Raw genomic sequence first — 19163 nt, 5'->3', positions numbered from 1 at the left:
GGGTGGCTTCTGAGCCATTTTCACTTAGTCCCTTTTATAGCTAGTTTGGGCCTAATCTATCTTTCATTAATTCAATGGGAGCTGGATTGGATCCTAAATTGTTTTTTCCTGCTTATGTGGGTGTTTTACATAGCAACAGGATTGCAAAAATGTGTTAAAGGAACATGTGAATAAACATGTGCCACAGAAATTGGCAAGGGGCTTCAAGGCCATGAGTATTACCTGAAACCTCTTAGAACCGGCTAGGTTTCAGTTTGACATTAGTCATCTGAAATAAAGCCCATGTATGAAAAGAGGATTGAGTGTATGTTTTACAAAAAGTTGCGTGAACCCTTGAAAATATACGCAGCATTTATCTACATACAGCTGACTTATATGCAGCTAGGTGATGGAAAGAATTTATAACCTGTGAGAGGAAAGGCACGAGAGCTTGGAAGGTGTGTAGGTGAAATTACTTTGGAGCAAGAAGTGCTGTCAAATGCATATAGTAAATCGGAAGGATTGAAAAAAATCCTCTAATCTTCCAGTTACAGTAATGATGTTAGTTCTAACAATAGTAGCTACATTTTCAGAGTGATTTTTTTTCATTACCGTTTCCTTAAGACAATTTCATCCCTCCCCCAAATTTAGCCAAATAGTCTCTTCAAAAAGGATTATTTCCCTGTCATATTCAGGTCTCTTGAATTATCCACTGAAAAAACATGTAAAGAAAAAAGTTATTTTCTCTTCATTCACAAACATCTGAAAGAATTTCGCTCAAAATTTACAGAGAACAAGCATGGAAAATTACAGCCCAAAAGATGAAAGTTTCATAATCTGGTGTGTGTGAAACCAGGGGTTATGGAAACTGTTCTGTAACATTTACTAAAGTAGTGTGACTTCTATGCATATGCACACTGGATTCAGAGTTCTTCACATTATTTTAGCTCTTCAATTGCTCTCTGCTGTGGCACTGATCCATGTGAAGTATTAACTATTCTCAGGTCTCGCCATACTAACAGGGTTGGTCTTCAGGGTGACGGTTCATGAAAAAGCACATAATAAGACAGAGTGAGGGGTCCCTAAAGAGCAGAAAGTAAACACAGAGTCACAAGAGCAGCCAATGGCAGTTTGCTCAGAAGCATGAAAGCCTGAATTGGCAACACTGTAAAAAATCCACTTTGATCAGTATTTCTTACATTGATCTCCTCCTTCCCTGAATCACCTTTTGATTTTGTGATCCTTGGGACAGGGAACCTGTTTTCCACTTTGTATGTTCAACACTTAGAACAACTGTGCTCTAATTCTATTATTCAACATTTATAAGCTCACATAAATGAGCCCAGCATTCACATGATCAGATACATCCGTAAATTTCTGCAGCCTTTACTGCAAGGGCTTAAAGAAGTTTTAAGAACACAGTATCAGACAAGAAAGGACTTTAAGGATAGGGTTAAGAAGAGTGCTTAGTGTCTTTCCAATCCCACTGACCTCACTGGGAGTGGAATTAGGCCAACATGCAGTGCTTTAAAACACTCCATTCCAAAAATACACAAATGTTTGGTATTTGTATTTTATTTGAATGGTGTGTTTAAGAATAAATTAACATGTTTCAAGAAAATTAACAACCAATGAAGAGTATTTTTATTTAAACATTCAGCAGCATGTAAAACATTAACAGAGAAGCCAAGTTTCCTTTATACTTAAGAGCATTTTTCAGTCGCATACAGAAATGAATTATATAATGCTTTGCATCAAACAAATAGGAACACTATGTGATCTCAGGGCCTTTGTTTCAGATAATCTACATTTGCTGCACTCCATACAAATGAGCACATTTACTGGAAATTGAGTGATTTCACATTGCTAATCTAAAATTGTATTATCAAAACTGTAGTCTTTAAATAACTCGTTTACACCATGCATGTTCTCTAGCTATACCATTTTGTGCTGTGACCACATCAGTTCTTCCAAACACTCCAGCATTAAGGTGGGTTAGCACTTATATTGAAGGCTTCCAAGTACTTCAGGAAGAAATGCTGGTCGTTCAGCAGTTGATATTGCTCTTCCTGTATCTGTCCTGATCCCATATCTCTGAAAGGTATTGGTAGGGCACTCTGCTGCTGAAGGTGGATGATAAGTCTGGACCCTCTCTAGATGGTGTCTATGCGAGGGCTTTGGCTTCCTTGACCATGTGATGCTGCTCTAGGGAAGAGATGGGGTCCGCGTGACCAAGAACAGAGAGTATCTTTGGACACAAACTCATCAAACTAGTGAAGAGGGCTTTAAACTAGGTTCCAAAGGGGCAGGTGACAAAAGGCAATAGGTAGGTATAAAAAAATAAGGTGATAGAGGACTTTCTGTTGTGAGGGAATGGAAAACTACAGTAGTGTCATAGGAACAAGTAGTAAATCACTGGGGGAATCCGCTCACCATAGATGTCTATATGCAAATGCAAGGAGTATGGGGGAAAAAAACAGGAAAAACTGGAAGTGTTAATACATAAATTATGACTCAATGGGGATCACAGACATGCAGAGCATGCAGTTGCTTCCCTGACTATCTTGGCTAATAGGTCCATCAATGGCTATCTTCCATGAACTTATCTAATTCTTTTCTGAAGCCAGTTACAGAAAAGGAGTGAGCTACAGAATAAGAACAATGGACTTCAAAAAAGCAGTCTCTAACAAACTCAGAACTGGTAGATATAGTCCCAAGGGAAGAAAATCTAAGGGAAAAAGAGTTTGAGAGCTGGCAGTTTCTCAGAGACCATATTAAAGGCACAACAACAAAAGTATCCCGATGCAAAGGAAAGATAGGAAGAGGCCAATATGGCTCCACCAGGAGCTCTTTAGTAACCTGAAAATCAAAGAAGAATCCTACAAAAAGTGGAAACATGGACAAATTGGCAAGGATGAGTATAAAAGAAAAGCACAAGCACGTAGGGACAAAATCAGACAGGCTAAGGCACAAAATGAGTTACACCTAGCAAGGGACGTGAAAGGTAGTAAGAAGAGCAAGAAAAAGGCAAAGAAAAGTGTGGTCCTCTACTGAGCGGGGAAGGAGAGCTAATAGCTGATGACGACATCAAGAAGGCTGAAGTGTTTAATGCCTATTTTGCTTCAGTCTTCACTAAAAAGGTTAATTTCCTCTTTTTGACAGGGTTACTGGCTTAGTGGATGGGGGAAGCTGTAGATGTGGATGCATCTTGATTTTAGTAAGGCTTTTGACACAGTCCCACATGACATTCGCACAAGCAAACTAATTGAATCAACAACGTGATGCAGTTGCAAAAACGACTAATATTCTGGGGTGTATTAAAAGGATTAACTCCTCCTGGATTAACTGGAGTGTTGTATGTAAAAGGGAAGGTAATTATCCCACTCTATTCAGCATTGGTGATGCCTCAGTTGGAGTCATATGTTCAGTTTTGGGCGCCACACTTTAGGAAAGATGTGGACAATTGGAGAGAGTCCAGAGGAGAGCAACAAAAATGATGAAAGGTTTGAAAAAAGACCTTTCAGGGAAAGCTTAAGAAAACTGTTTAGTTTTCAAAAGGAAGACTGAGGGAGGACCTGGTAAGTCTTCAAATATGTTAAGGGCTGTTATAAAAATTTGGTTGATTGTTCTTCATGACCACTGAAGGTAGGTCAAGAAGTAATCAGCTTAATCTTCAGCAAAGGAGATTAATGTTAAATATTAGGAAAAAAACTCTAAGTGTAGTTAAACTCTGGAATAGGTTTCCAATCAAGATTGTGGAATCACCATCACTAGAGGTTTGTAAGAACAGGTTAGACAAACTCCTGTCAGATACAATCTAGGTTTACCTGGATCTGCCTCAGGGGATGGAATAGACAATCTATTGAGGTCCCTTCCAGCCCTACATTTCTATGATTAACCTTGGCTCCCTATCTGAATTCCAACTCTGGTATTCAGAGTAACAGCCATGTTAGTCTGTATTCGCAAAAAGAAAAGGAGTACTTGTGGCACCTTAGAGACTAACCAATTTATACTGTCCACAGTATGCATCCGATGAAGTGAGTTGTAGCTCACGAAAGCTTATGCTCAAATAAATTGGTTAGTCTCTAAGGTGCCACAAGTACTCCTTTTCTTTTTGCGAACTCTGGTACTGTAATTATTCTGCTGCCTTCCCCTTATGGTTTCAGCCTGACACAGTATATTTCTCTAGTGCCTGTCCTAAACAATCATGTAGTATTGCTATATGCTGTTAAGCAGAGAAGGGTAAAGTGCCTCTTGGCTATCTCACAATGGTACTTGGAGACCACACCAATACAACTACACAACAAAAGACATTAAGGCAAAGTTAAGGTTGCAGACACTGCCAGTGGTTTGAGTGTGAGAGCTAGAAAATGAAAAATCCAGGAAAAATAGGTTATTTCCTCTCTCAAACATGGCACTTTAATAGCTTCTCTCCATCCTGTGTCAGCCAACAATGATCCCTTCCTTATGTGCAGAACACTGAAAATGTGCACCACACAATATTGGTTTTGTAGTTTGCGTCATACGTACACATCTCCGATACAATCGATTGCTGGGCCCTCTGTTAGGAAAGTAGATGGTCTGCTGGAAGTAGCACTAACATGTAGGATACTCCTTGAATAGGTACTTCTAAAAAAGTTAATAAAAATCAATCCGATGAAAACACCAGTCCACACGAGTAAGCCTGCCAGATCTCAGCGTTCACTTTAAAGCTAATGCTTGTTGTCTGTCTCATTGAGCCTATCTCGAAGAAAATCAACCTGGTAGGCACTGGTTTTGGTTTACCTGTATCTGACGAGGGCATCCAGTCTAGGTAACTTATTTCTCAGGACTAGAGCATCACAAAATGCTGCCATTTTTTGTTCAAACTTAATTTTTGCCTACATGCAGCAATGGTTTTTAAGAGCTCTTCCCTTGGCCCTGCCCACTAGGAGAACCAAGATGAAAACCTTCCTGAACAGCAACCACTTCCTCCCTACTGCTATTTTCTTGTTTCGCTCTGTCCCTGTTCTTCACCTCACTTTCACCTTCTATAATTTGCTTTTCCCTCTTGCTCCTTTGACAGTTCTTTATGTGTATAACGCCCGACACCCTTCTGAAGGGTCATTATGCTTCTCACAGCACTTTCCTCAGCTCTCTATCTGCCCAAACCAGACTGCATAGAACCTTCTGGCTTAAACATTCCATCCTCTTAAAGGGACATCCCTTGAAACATTCTTCTTGCTAGCTGAATAGCAGCATAGAGGACAGTATTGCTTCCTTTACAGTGTAGTCCTGTTATCTCACTTAACTCACCTGCTGCATGTGTTTTGCAAGCCACACAATTCTGTACCCATTTACCATCGCTCATAGTCAGGAAAGACGCATATCACCTCAACTATGTTCCTATAAAGTGCACTATACTGCAGTCTCCCTGCTGGTATGTTCATATTTGCTTGCACTGGTGGTCTGCTACTTGATAGGTTCTGAGCCAATGGGAAACTTAAGGTTTGGCTTCTTTGGCTGCAGTCTCATGGGCATTGGTAGGAACTGGATTGGGAAACAGTGGAAGGGATTTTTTTTTTTTTACACTTACAAAAGAAGGTGGAAATAAACTAGCCAATTTCAGAATGTCCTCATTAGAGGCACAAGCAGAAGAATCCTGCTTACAATCAAATCTCTTGCTGGGAAGTCTTCAATACTCTTGTCCAGTATTTGATTTAACGAGGACATGAATAGCAGGGGGACAATAACCCCTCCCACCCCTGCATAAAGGCTGCCTGATTGCAACACCACACGGATGACATTTAGTAACAAGAATAATTCTACCAGCAGTATGAAGTTACACAAGAAGTTTTATAACAGAATTCAGCTACTTCATTCAATTCATGGTATTGGTTTAACTTTGAACCCACCGACACCAACAGCTCTAGTCACCCGAACATCAAAATGGCCACCCAGGAGCAGAGCCCAATGAGGGCAATCCGGGGTCCCCAGGCACACTGCAGCATGGGACCTATAGGGTTTCAACCCTTGCACCAGGGCCCCAATTGGTACTTGAAGTGGCAATATCCTGGGTCCCCCCATTCCTTCCCAAGAGGCAAGGGCAGCTGTATGGGCCCCGTCCTCCCCGACAGGATTGGCAGTAGGGACTCCCATTGATCAGAAGCAGCAACAGAGGTCCCCTTGGAGCAGCAGGGTTGGCAGACAGACGGGCCTATTATGTACCTCAGCAGCCAGGGTGTGTCTGCTTGGATGGGGGCACAGGAGTGCAGGGCTCTTCCTTTCCTGCCTTGCAGAGACCTGTGCTGGGCAGGGTTGGCAAAGACCCCACAGCAGTGGGTCATGGACTTAACATCCCATCAAGGTACATGGAGCTGTTCATACATCTCCAGTCTACTGTTCCAGGTTCTCCGCAGATTTGGTTACACTTAGTCATGTTTTCAAGCTTTACTTCAAAAGCATACGAGGTAGGAAGTTTGTTTTTAAAGCAGGTGGAGATTCTGAGGTCATCTCATGTTTCCAGAAGCCAGAGCCCTAGGCACGCGCCTAGTGTGTCCATGCCTTAATCCAGCCTTGCCCAGCAACATTAACAAGTTGTGAGTAAACTGAGCTCACAAGCAGCATTGAACTAAGGGTAACAAATCAGATTTGCCAATCCAGTAATTCTAATGCCTTCCCATCCCATTACCACATCTGGGAACAGACCCTCAACCTTCCCCAAACACCCTACCAAATAAATGGCTTTTGCAGCATGCCTACTTCAGATCAAAGAGGGGACCCAAGGCCCTCATAGAGAATGTCCTGCTAGCAGCCCACTCCCTTTTTTTAATTAAGAAGGGCGTCCAGTTTGAGCACTCCCATTCACCTCAGCTGTTGCAGTATGGCAAAGAAAGTGGTCTCAGGTTGGTGGTCCCATGCTGTTTAGAGCTTTTTAGGGAAAACATCCCTTTAAATTCCACCTGGAGACCAATAAGGAGCCAGCACAGACCCTGGCACCCGGGCATCATTTGTTCTCTGGGAGATGCTCTCCTCACTAAGAGATGCACCACTTTCTGCACAGGCTTTTGTCTCCAAAAATGGCAGTCCGGTTCACCACAGGTAGACCACATTGCGATAGTTTAACCTTGAGGCGCTAAAGGGGTGAACAACAGTGGCAAGGTTGCATCTAAACAGAAAGGTCACAACCTCGTGGCCAAGTGCAGATGATAAAAAAGATGACAGGGTTACAGCTGTAATATGATCGTCCAGTAGCACAGCTGGGGTGCAAAAAGCACTACAAAGGCTATGTCTACACTACCTCTAAGTCAACCTATGCTACGCAACTCCAGCTACGTGAATAACATAGCTGGAGTCAATGTACCTTAGGTCGAGTTACCACAGGGCGTACACTGCAGGGGGGTTGATGGGAGCCTTACTCTTCTCTGGGGTAGAGTACAGGGGTCAACTGGAGAGTGATCTGCAGTCTTTACTAGACCTGCTAAATCAACCGCCAGTAGATCGATCTCAGTGTGTCAATCCCGGCTGTAGTGTGGACCTGCTCTAAGTTGCAAACTCTGGTGACCAATGGCAGACACTCCTTCAGAACAAGTGATATTATCTTGGCTATCTTCTGAGGCTGTTTTCCCCAACATCCCCTCCACCTTGTCTGGGTTGAGTTATAGCCAGCACACTCGCATCCATGCCCCAATCTCAATTTGAGATTGTCTGAGATGCTGAGCTGCATCCTTCTTCAAACTGGATGAGTGGATGAGAAGTGCACATTTGGGTGTCATCAGCACTCTGAAACACACCACAACCAATACCTCCTTATGAACTCTTCTCCGGGCCCCATGTGCATGCTGAACAGGAGAGTAACGAAACAACACCCTGTTATGTCCCACACCAGACAGCTTTTCAGGAAGAGAAGCTATTCCACACAGCTACCCAGTGTTCTCTCAAACGAAAGAACAAAGCCAACCAAAAGCAGTCAAGGTCAGCAGGTGAGTCAACAAAACTTTGTGATCAACAATATTAAAGGGATCCAACAGATCTTATACCAAGATAAATACTGGATCTGCCGGGAGGACATGGGCCAACTGAGACTCCCTACTGACGCTAGGACTTTTATTCACATTCACAAGGGTCAAGAACTTCAGAAGCACCTAGGAACAGGGAGTTGTCTTGTTACAACTTTCTCTACAATCACACCCATTCCCTCTAACGAAGGGCAGGCTGCCTACGGATAACGAAGATTTAGTGCAGTCTGTGCTCAAGAACGCATTGCTTGATGACACTCTGCACCAGCTAAGGACCCATCACTTCCCCACTTGCTTTCACCAGCTAGGAGAGGATGCAGATCCAAAGCATTGGTTGTGGGATGAAGTTCTCACACCTGCAGTACCTCAGGAAGCATTGCTGGCTGAAACTGTAGCAGACTAGTTAAGGCCTTTTTCCCCTCAAGACCTTGTTCTGCCACAACAGAAGCAGACAACTCACCGTTAATCAGCTTGACCTTGTCTGTAAAATATGACATTTCCTTGGGATGGTGAGGACTCTGTCCAGCTACCGAGGAGAGAAAATCCAGATTGACCAGACTCACTATAACCTAAAACATCTTCTGTCCTAGATTTAGTGCATATTATGAAGGGAAAAGACTTTTTTTTGGTGCTTCCTGCATAACCACAATGCCAATTGCAATAATTTTCTATGCCTCAACCAATCAGTCTCAGCATGAGATTTCCAGCCCCCATCCATCTAGCCATCTTCCTCTTGCTCCAGAGGTCACGCATCATCTGTAAGTCAGGGAGACCTGTGACAGCAAAGCCTCTGAAGAGGGCACCTGGTGGCCAGCTCCTCAATGGGGGAGGGCAAAAGTCTCTCAATTCCTCCCAAACCACTGAGGAAACATCCTGTTAGTGGAATCTTTTCTTTGAGGGTGGACCATCAACACAGGTCCTTCACCATGACCAGAGAAACAGGCACCAACCCCAAAGTACAGGGGGCAGTGGTCACAGGTTTTAGACCCAATTGCCTAATCTCCAATTGCGATCTAAAACCCAGTTCCAGAGGAACTTCACATCCCCCAGTTGGCTCTCTATATATGGCTTTCATTGTGTCAACTCCACCCGATACAGAATTTAGGAAGACGTTTTCAGTGGCATTAACTCCTTACACAGTAGCTGAACATACATTTCACAAGAATATTAATGAAAGGTATGACCGTGGCTTTCATTTAAGACCTCACATGACATTCTTTGGTAACCAGAATGTACATACCAGGATTAAGATATTCTTGTAACCCCCTTGCCAAGTGGCACTGAGGGGTTCTTAGGGTCACATCCCATTTTACAAAACTGTCACTTAGTGATTACATGCTATCTCTGAAGATGGGTAAAGATTAGGACTTCTGTTTCAATGTCTCATGCAGTTTCAACGTCAATCAATGAGCCAGATGCCATATGTTATTAAGTAGAATGCCCCACTGAAATAAAGGGGGAATTTGGTTTTCAACACTGACAGCCTGATTTGCCTTAGAGCAGACAAGCAAGTTAAATGAAAGAGAGGACATTGCACAACATTGGTTTTTAAAATTGATCTAGCAAGTATCAAGAACTGTTGAACTAAAAAGGAGTATTGACCTAATGTGCCACATCTTTAATAGGAACCAAGAAAAGCTGGACAAAAACCGGCTATTTGCTTATAGTACTGGCAAGAAAAAAAGAGTCCTGTGGTCAGAACACTAATAGATTTCTTGAAGTTGGTACAACTAAGTCTGCACAATCATCATTCCAATACATTTGCCTCAGTATATCTGAAAAAGCAGCTGTGCTATTTTCCCTCTACAAAGGCAAATCTCTGTAAAACGATGAGAAAAGGACTCCAGGCTGCTCCACTGGTATCCCGACAGTTGCTCTCCAAACCTCTGTGAATAGTGTGCGTTTGAACAGCAACAAATCTCATGAACTTCAAGGTGCCAATTCAAAAGTATCAAATGTCATTTTTCAAGCTGCTTTTCCTTAAAAAGAACCTCAGTCTCTCGTTGAAGTGCTTCTATTATTCTTGTTCAGACCCTTCCAAGGTCAAGTGCAGCAAAAAGTGGTGAAGCTGGAAAAGGTTCATTATGAAGCAGTTTTGAGACAGGAATAGCATACACTGGATACATAAAGCAGTCCGCATTCTGACTCTGCTCATTCAGCTCTCCTATAGAATGAACCTACTTCTGGAGACCAATTTTTTCCTTACCAGCTAGAAGCCATAATACCGGAACTCAGGGAAAAGACCACCATTTATCTATGGTTTGATATTTTCTGAATTCATTGGCAGCACCTCTTCCCCTTGTTTAAACTTCAGCAGGCTCAAGCTTTGGGCCTCACTCCCCGTTTAACCACACCAGGTCCATGCTGATGGAACTCAATGCCAAGTGCCGCAGCTGCAATATTTCACTTTAAAACCCTGAGTGAGACCCACAGCTCAGAAACCGAAGCCACCACGTTTTCTTGCCATATAGCCAAAAGGGAAGAGTTAGTGCCTGTGGATGGGTGATCAAAATGCCTCCTCTCACAGCTAAGGCCTGACAAGCCCAAACACCCTACTGCAACATGTAGAGTAGTTGTCCATCTGTTTCCCCCCAGTTTGATCTGCACACTCCCATTTTGTGCAGAAGTAATGCAACTGTGGGAGTTAGGGCTGGTCCAATCAAACTTTGTATTTGCAAACTGCTGTTGACTATCAGATCCTTCCAAACTGAGCATGCCATATTACAACTGTGTCCTCTTTCATTTCACTTCCCAGGAGGCCAAAGGAAGAGTTCCCAACATATGACGATAAATTGCTTAGATTAGTATCTTCAGGCAAGAAGGGACTACTGTGATTATTCAGTCTGACCTCCTGCAGAACAATCCATACAATTTCAACCAATAATTCCTGTAGTGGAGGATTTTAAATTGATTTGCTAGACCCCAGAGGCAGCTTCCCCTCTAGTTCTCTTTCCATAACTTTATGTGTTAGCCTGATGGGTGGAGGGAGAGATGCTCTAGGCCCCTGTAATTACATTCTATACTAAAATTAGGAAGTGTTGCTCAGGAATTTACCAAGTATAGAAGTTGGCAATAATCCCTATGCTGTTGCCAAGCAACAAATAACCAGAAAAATATTCGACCTGAGTATAAAGAGAATTCTCATTGTGCTGTGTGAGAGACACATTTTAACAAATACAAAATATTTCCAATATTCATCACTTCATAGTTAAAGCATTTTTATTTAAGAAAGGGCAAAATTTCATTTTCTAAATACTCTAACACAGGTCACAATTAATGACGTTCAAGAACCATCCGTCTCTTATATAGTTTGCTCCAGCTGAACACCAGTTACTGAAAGCCAACATTTTGAGATTGCCCATTCACAGAATTCGCATTATAGTGATTAAAATGGGTTGTTGGCTCCTTCTGGTAACAGAGATGCCATGTACCAGAATAGATGTGGCCTCTTTCTGAAACTCAGGGTGTCTGAAAGTTGAGATGAAGGTTATAAGCAACCCTAACAAATTGGCCATCAGCCTCAGAAGTGAATTAGAGGTCTCAAAAGCATTTATTTTCAAACTGATGCAGTCCAAGAGGGTACATCATCTGTTAAACCCATCAATATACCTCTAAAACTACAATACTGATTGTGCCTATGTTACTACACAGGCCAGAGTGAGTTAAAAAATATGGAAAGAATATTTAAATCTAGTATAGTTAACATTGATTTGTTTTCTTGATAGTAGCTTGGAAAATGGCAAGATGTGCATTTACTGCACCACATGGCCTGAAACCTCACAACGTGCCCCCAGGGAATCAGACAAGTGCATCCAGAGCATAAGTAGGGAATCTGACACCTTAGTGCTTGAAACTGAATCTATTAGTCCAGAGGTGGGCAAACTATGGCCCGTGGGCCACATCCAGCCAGCAGGACCCTCCTGCCTGGCCCCTGAGCTCCTGGCTCGGGATGCTCGCCCCAGCCCCTCCCCCACTGTTCCCCCCTCCCCTGCACCTCAGCTCACTGCGCCAGCGGCGCAATGCTCTGGGCGGCGAGCTTCTGTGCTGCAGAGCCTGGCCTGACCCAGTGCTCTGTGCTGCACGATGGGTGGCTGGCTCCAGCGGGGTGGCACGGCTGTAGCGCTGCCAGCCACCGGTGCTCCAGGCAGCGCAGTAAGGGGTAGGGAGCGGGGGGGGGGTTGGATAGAGTGGAAGGGATGGTCAGAGGTGTGGTCAGGGCGGTCAGAGGGTGGGGAACAGGGTGGTTGAATGGGGGCTGGGGTCCCAGGGTGGGGGTAGTCAGAAAGGAGAGGAGGAGTTGGATGGCGCAGCTGGGGGCAGTCAGGAGCAGGGATTCTGGGGGTGATCAGGGGACAGGGAGAATGGGTGGTTGGATGGGGTAGTCAGGAATGAGAGGAGGGGTTGGATGGGGCAGTAGGGGGCAGTCAGGGAGCAGGGGATGGTGGATGGGGCAGGAGTCCCCGGGAGGCCATCAGGGGCCAAGAAGCAGGGGGGGTTGGATAGGGTGGGGGCTGGGCCACGCCTGGCTGTTTGGGGAGGCACAGCCTCCCCTAACAGGCCCTCCATACAATTTTGGAAACCTGATGTGGCCCTCAGGCCAAAAAGTTTGCCCGCCCCTGTATTAGCCCTTCCAATGCTCAAAGCTCTAATGCTTTCATAATGTGTGAAAATCAAACAGGTTAAAATCTAATTATACATGCTTAGTAATAAGCAACAACACGTTCTAGAACTGAGCATTCAGAATCTGTAAAAGATTCATTACTTTGTCAGCCCTTAATGCTTCTTATTCATTGTGTGAAGCTCAGAAGAAAGGAATACAGAAGTCTCACACTCTTAATCATGGCATTCCTCTATGGGAGAGAATACTGCATTTATTGGAAAAAATGCAGACATTAAGAAAACTGCTAGAAAAACTGACACTGAATTACTGTATATGACCAATTACTGTATATAACCCATCCACTGTTTTGATGAAAAGGTGAAATATGTACAGGGGAAACACAAATATCAGTTAAAGAATATAAGATCTTGTAAGTTTCACCAAGAAATCCTGTATTATCTTGCAATGACAATCCCAAAGGAAGGAAACTGTCATTACACATTATGGTGACTGCAAAGTTAATACCATACATTTACAGCATGTAAGATACATATTTCTCATTTTATAAAAGCCTGTTAGGCACTGGCATACATATTTACACAAATCTGCAATTTCAATGAATTCATGTTTATAGAATTACATATGTTTTAATAGAATTGAAAATATCTAATATCTGTGATTTGTCAGGTTTCAACTCTCAAAATATCTACCTATGTAGGCTTAGCATTACATATTGCCTTTACCTAGTAACCTTCTGTCATAAATATAAAGGGAACGGTAACCACCTTTCTGTATACAGTGCTATAAAATCCCTCCTGGCCAGAGGCAACATCCTGTTACCTGTAAAGGGTTAAGCAGCTCAGCTAACCTGGCTGGCACCAGACCCAAAGGACCAATAAGGGGACAAGATTCTTTCAAATCTTGTGGGGGGAGGGGAGGAAGGGGTTTGTTTGTGCTCTTTGTTTGATCGTGGTTGATCTCTCTTGGGACAGAGACGCCAGACAGAAATCATCCACACTGAGTCAACAGTCAAGAAGGCCAATGGCATTTTGGGATGTATAAGTAGGGGCATTGCCAGCAGATTGAGGGACGTGATCGTTCCCCTCTATTCGACATTGGTGAGGCCTCATCTGGAGTACTGTGTCCAGTTTTGGGCCCCACACTACAAGAAGGATGTGGAAAAATTGGAAAACGTCCAGCGGAGAGCAACAAAAATGATTAGGGGACTGGAACACATGACTGCTGAGGAGAGGCTGAGGGAACTGGGGATGTTTAGTCTACAGAAGAGAAGAATGAGGGGGGATTTGATAGCTGCTTTCAGCTACCTGAAAGAGGGTTCCAAAGAGGATGAATCTAGACTGTTCTCAGTGGTACCAGATGACAGAATGAGGAGTAATGGTCTCAAGTTGCTTTGGGGGAGGTTTAGGTTGGATATTAGGAAAAACATTTTCATGGGGAGGGCGGTGAAGCATTGAATGTGTTACCTAGAGAGGTGGTGGAATCTCCTTCCTTAGAAGTTTTTAAGGTCAGGCTTGACAAAGCCCTGGCTAGGATGATTTAGTTGGGGATTAGTCCTGCTTTGGAGCAGTGGGTTGGACTAGATGACCTCCTAAAGTCCCTTCCAACCCTGATATTCTATGATCTTCTCCAACCCATCCTAATCCAAGTCTCCAATATTGCTACCAGTATAGGTAAGCCAGGCAAGGCAGATTAGTTTATCTTTTATGTGAATTTTCCCTGTGTTAAGAGGGAGGTTTATTCCTGTTTTCTATAACTTTAAGGTTTTGCCCAGAGGAGGATCCTCTGTGTTTGAATCTGAATACCCTGTAAAGTATTTTCCATCCTGATTTTACGGAGATGATTTTTACCTTTTTTTTTTTTAAATAAAATCCTTCTCTTAAGAACCAGACCGATTTTTCCATTGTTCCAAGACCCAGGAGTTTGCATCTTTGATCATTTTGTAACCAGTTGGTTATGATATTATTCTCAAGCCTCCCCCGGAAAGGGGGTGTGTAGGGTTTGGGTGGGGGGATATTTTGGGGGAAGATGTCTCCAAGTGGTCTCTTTCCCTGTTCTTTGTTTAAAACGCTTGGTGGTGGCGGCAGTATACTGTTCAAGGACAAGGCAAAGTTTGTACCTTGGGGAAGTTTTTAACCTAAGCTGGTAAGAATAAGCTAGGGGGTCTTTCATGCGGGTCCCCACATCTGTACCCTAGAGTTCAGAGTGGGGAAGGAACCCTGACATGGTGGCAGAGTGGTGGGATCATTTTGACCAGAGATCATTTTGAACCAAAAGCACAGACCTGAAGAGGTGGTTTTTTTTTTAAGCTGAGAGCAGCTAGAGGGTTTTCTGTCTATTTGCCTGGGGACAGAGGTGTTAGTTTTTTTTACAAAGGGATTTTTCTTTTTTGAGCTGGAGTTTTCTCTATCTAAAGTCAGGGTAGTAAACCTCCTGCAGGGAAATTCACAAGTTTTTTTTTTTTCCCCCTAACTCTCGGGTATAGTTAGAGTTAAGCACAAGAAAGCAGGAAAATGACTACCAGTGAAGCAGCTAATAAACTAGAGCTGGCCAGATTCGAAGCTGAAGAGAAACAAAAAAAGCATGACACACAGATGGCCTTAAGGCGCTTGGAGATGGAGGCAGAAAAAGCCAGGGTGGAGGCAGAGGAAGCTGCCCACAAGAGAGCTATGGAGGAGAAAGAAAAAGAGAGGAAGCATGCACTGGAGATGGAGAAGGCAAGGGCTCAGCAGAATATACCAACCAACTCTAACAATCCTTCTCCAGGTACCGCTTCCCATCCCAGAAAGTTCCCCACCTACAAGGCAGGCGATTGATACTGAGGCCTTCTTAGAAAACTTTGAAAGGGCCTGCCTTGGGTACAGCATCTCCACAGACCAGTACATGGTAGAGCTGAGGCCGCAGCTCAGTGGACTCTTAGCAGAGGTGGCGGCTGAAATACTTAAGGAACACATGAACAGTTATGAACTTTTTAAAACCCAGGCGAGAGTCAGAATGGGGCTAACACCTCAGCATTCCCGTCGGCGGTTCAGAGCCCTAAGGTGGAAACCAGACGTGTCATTTACCTGACATGCCTACCACATTGTGAAACATTGGGATGTCTGGATATCAGGAGCAAGTGTTAAATCTCCAGAAGAGTTGCCCTTCCTAATGCAAATGGAGCAGTTCTTAGAGGGTGTTCCTGAGGAAATAGAAAGGTACATCCTAGATGGGAAGCCCAAAACTGTAATCGAGGTGGGGGAGATTGGAGCCAAATGGGTGGAGGTGGCAGAAAAGAAAAAAACTAGTAGCAGTTGGAGCGAATATCAGAAGGGGCAACCCAAAACAAAACCCTATCACCAGGGACAACCCCAGGCCCCACCTACATCCCAAGGAAAACCCCAGACACCTTATCATCCCACCACACCATTCTCCAGCAACCCACCTCACCCCAGTGACCAGTCAACTGGGCAATGTTTTAAATGTAATGAGCTGGGGCATGTGAAGGCCAACTGCCCCAGGAACTCCAACAGATTACAGTTCATTGCACTGGGGTCACATCAAAGGTCCTCAGGCAGAGATGCCTCCCAGATACCCTTAGAGCAAAGGGAAACTGAGTGCGGGCGGGAAGAAGGTTACAGTGTGGAGGGACACTGGAGCGCAGGTGTCAGCTATCCATCAATCCTTAGTGGACACCAACTTAATCAACCCTCTACAGGCCAAAGTGGATGCTATCCAAAAGTGGCCTGTCCCAAAGTCAAAGAAACAGGTCCAATCCTTCTTAGGCTTGGCCGGATATTACAGGCTATTTGTACCACAATACAGCCAAATCACCGCCCCACTGACAGACCTAACCAAAAAGAAACAGCCAAATGCCGTTCAGTGGACCGAAAAGTGTCAGAAGGCCTTTAACCAGCTTAAAGCGACATTCATGTCTGACCCTGTGCTAAGGGCCCCAGACTTTGACAAACCGTTCCTATTAACCACAGATGCGTCCAAGCGTGGTGTGGAAGAAGTTTTAATGCAGGAAGGACCGGATCAAGAATTCCACCCTGTAGTGTTTCTCAGCAAGAAGCTGTCTGAGAGGGAAAGCAACTGGTCAATCAGTGAAAAAGAATGTTACGCCATTGTCTACGCTCTGGAAAAGCTACGCCCAAACGTTTGGGGACGGCGTTTCCACCTGCAAACCGACAATGCTGCATTACAGTGGCTTCATACCGCCAAGGGAAATAAACTTATTCGGTGGAGTTTAGCTCTCCAAGATTTTGATTTCAAGATACAACACATTTCAGGAGCTTCTAACAAAGTGGCTGATGCATTCTCCCGTGAAAGTTTCCCAGATCAACTGGTCCAAATCGTCCTTAAGATGTGGGAAATATTGTTAGTCTTTATACAGTTAGTAGTACATTTAGAGATACATGTGTCTTAACTCTGTTTTCTCCTAGAGCTACAGGAAGAAATCACAGCCAGTGTTTCACCCTATCTGTGATTTGGGGGGGCGTGTCAAATATAAAGGGAAGGGTAACCACCTTTCTGTATACAGCACTATAAAATCCCTCCTGGCCAGAGGCAACATCCTGTTACTTGTAAAGGGTTAAGAAGCTCAGCTAACCTGGCTCGCACCTGACCCAAAGGACCAATAAGAAGACAAGATACTTTCAAATCGGGGGGGAGGGGGAGGGTTTTGTTTACGTGGTTGATCTCTCTTGGGACAGAGAGGCCAGACAGAAATCCATCTTCTCCAACCCATCCTAATCCAAGTCTCCAATATTGCTACCAGTATAGGTAAGCCAGGCAAGGCAGATTAGTTTATCTTTTATGTGAATTTTCCCTGTGTTAAGAGGGAGGTTTATTCCTGTTTTCTATAACTTTAAGGTTTTGCCCAGAGGAGGATCCTCTGTGTTTGAATCTGAATACCCTGTAAAGTATTTTCCATCCTGATTTTACAGAGATAATTTTTACCTTTTTTTTTTTTTAAATAAAATCCTTCTCTTAAGAACTTGACTGATTTTTCCATTGTTCCAAGACCCAGGGGTTTGCGTCTTTGATCATTTTGTAACCAGTTGGTTATGATATTATTCTCAAGCCTCCCCCGGAAAGGGGGTGTGTAGGGCTTGGGTGGGGGGATATTTTGGGGGGAAGATGTCTCCAAGTGGTCTCTTTCCCTGTTCTTTGTTTAAAACGCTTGGTGGTGACGGCAGTGTACTGTTCAAGGACAAGGCAAAGTTTGTACCTTGGGGAAGTTTTTAACCTAAGCTGGTAAGAATAAGTTTAGGGGGTCTTTCATGCGGGTCCCCACATCTGTGCCCTAGAGTTCAGAGTGGGGAAGGAATCCTGACACCCTCCCATTAACAACCTCAAATATACGTAAACAAGTAAGATTTGACTATTATTTGCTCCACACAATAGAAAAATATTTTTCAATTTACAGACCCATCTTAATCTTATGACTAAAATCCACAAGGTTACTTCAAAAGAATGTTATTCCAGTTTATAATGGCTTTTGGGACTGTGGTTTTAATGAATTACCTTTAATATTTTATTGTCTAGCTAAAAGTAGCTATATAAAGACTGTTCCCAAAACCAGCAATTTTAGAATAACTGAAGAAATCTAAACTTAATGAGCACAGTTTTCACTTAATTGAATGAGGACAGTCAAGTGCGTCCCCATTTAAGGCCTGATACATCTCCCATTGACCAGAATGGGGGCTGGATCAGGCCTTTAACATTGAAGGCAATGAGTTGCAAGTCCATGACCAACAATGACAAAACACCAATAAGATTTCATTGCTAAGGAAGTTCTTAATATTTGAAGCCTCACTAAATCAGATGGTAATGGCTGCACTGGTGAAGATGGTAAAGATCTGAGTTCTGAAATAACTGATACAGAATAAGGGAGCTGTAACTAATGATGAAAAGGTGGGTTTACTCAAATTAAACATTTTGAAACAAACCTATTTAAATAAAACAAGCCTTGTATAACATATGTTTTCCAACAAACAAAAGATAATTACATTTCACAGGATAATTTAAAACTATTATTTTCATTATATGACTCCAGTCTAACCAGCTAGTACTGTAATGACAGACTTTGGAACGATACATTCACTTTCAGTCATGGATTTTCTGAGACCGGTTCTGATCCATGGCTGTAAAGAACATGCAAACAGCAGCTGTGATGAACACACGCATTCCCTCATAAAGAAGTTTAGGTGAGAACACACTCCATATGAACAAGTGGTACCGTAGACCTGTTACCAAAATTATGTAGACTGTGACTGGAACAGAACATATCAGTGCATAGCAGAAACAGCCATGACCCATTGCTGCTGAATTCCTGTTAAAAGAAAAAAAAAAAAAGTTAATGTTCATGTATTATAGATTCCAAGGTCGAACGGATGATTGTAGCCATCTGGTACAATCTCCTTGTATAACACAAGCTATACAACATCCCCCCTCCAACTGCAAACTCCTAGAGCATATCCTTTAGAAAAACATCCAGTGGTGATTTAAAAATGGTCAGTGATGGAGAGTCCACCATGACCTTTGGTAAACTGTTCCAATGGTTAATTACCATCACTGTCAAAAAT

General features: G+C 43.3%; 1 protein-coding gene and 1 long non-coding RNA gene across 8 annotated transcripts in view; both read right to left on the bottom strand.

Annotated features, from left to right (window-relative positions):
* Positions 1 to 1600: 1600 nt before the first annotated feature.
* Positions 1601 to 13731, bottom strand: LOC122465805. The gene is made up of 2 exons (XR_006290862.1): positions 4102 to 13731; positions 1601 to 3904 (listed from the first exon to the last, which is right to left on the bottom strand). It is a non-coding gene; the product is annotated as an uncharacterized LOC122465805 (long non-coding RNA).
* Positions 13732 to 18479: 4748 nt separating this feature from the next.
* The window catches only part of PIGG (phosphatidylinositol glycan anchor biosynthesis class G), a 154472-nt gene continuing 153788 nt past the window's right edge, over positions 18480 to 19163 (bottom strand). For all 7 annotated transcript variants that reach the window (XM_037902271.2, XM_043546516.1, XM_037902275.2 and 4 more), the window contains one exon: positions 18480 to 18910. In XM_037902271.2, coding sequence (XP_037758199.1) covers positions 18685 to 18910 — 226 coding nt within the window. In that variant the 3' untranslated portion in view covers positions 18480 to 18684. The remainder of the gene's footprint in view (positions 18911 to 19163) is intronic.

Source organism: Chelonia mydas, chromosome 5 (genome assembly GCF_015237465.2).
Source record: "Chelonia mydas isolate rCheMyd1 chromosome 5, rCheMyd1.pri.v2, whole genome shotgun sequence".
Lineage (NCBI taxonomy): Eukaryota > Metazoa > Chordata > Testudines > Cheloniidae > Chelonia > Chelonia mydas.
Note: the sequence above shows the minus strand (reverse complement) of the source record. Positions and strands in the feature narration are given on the sequence as shown.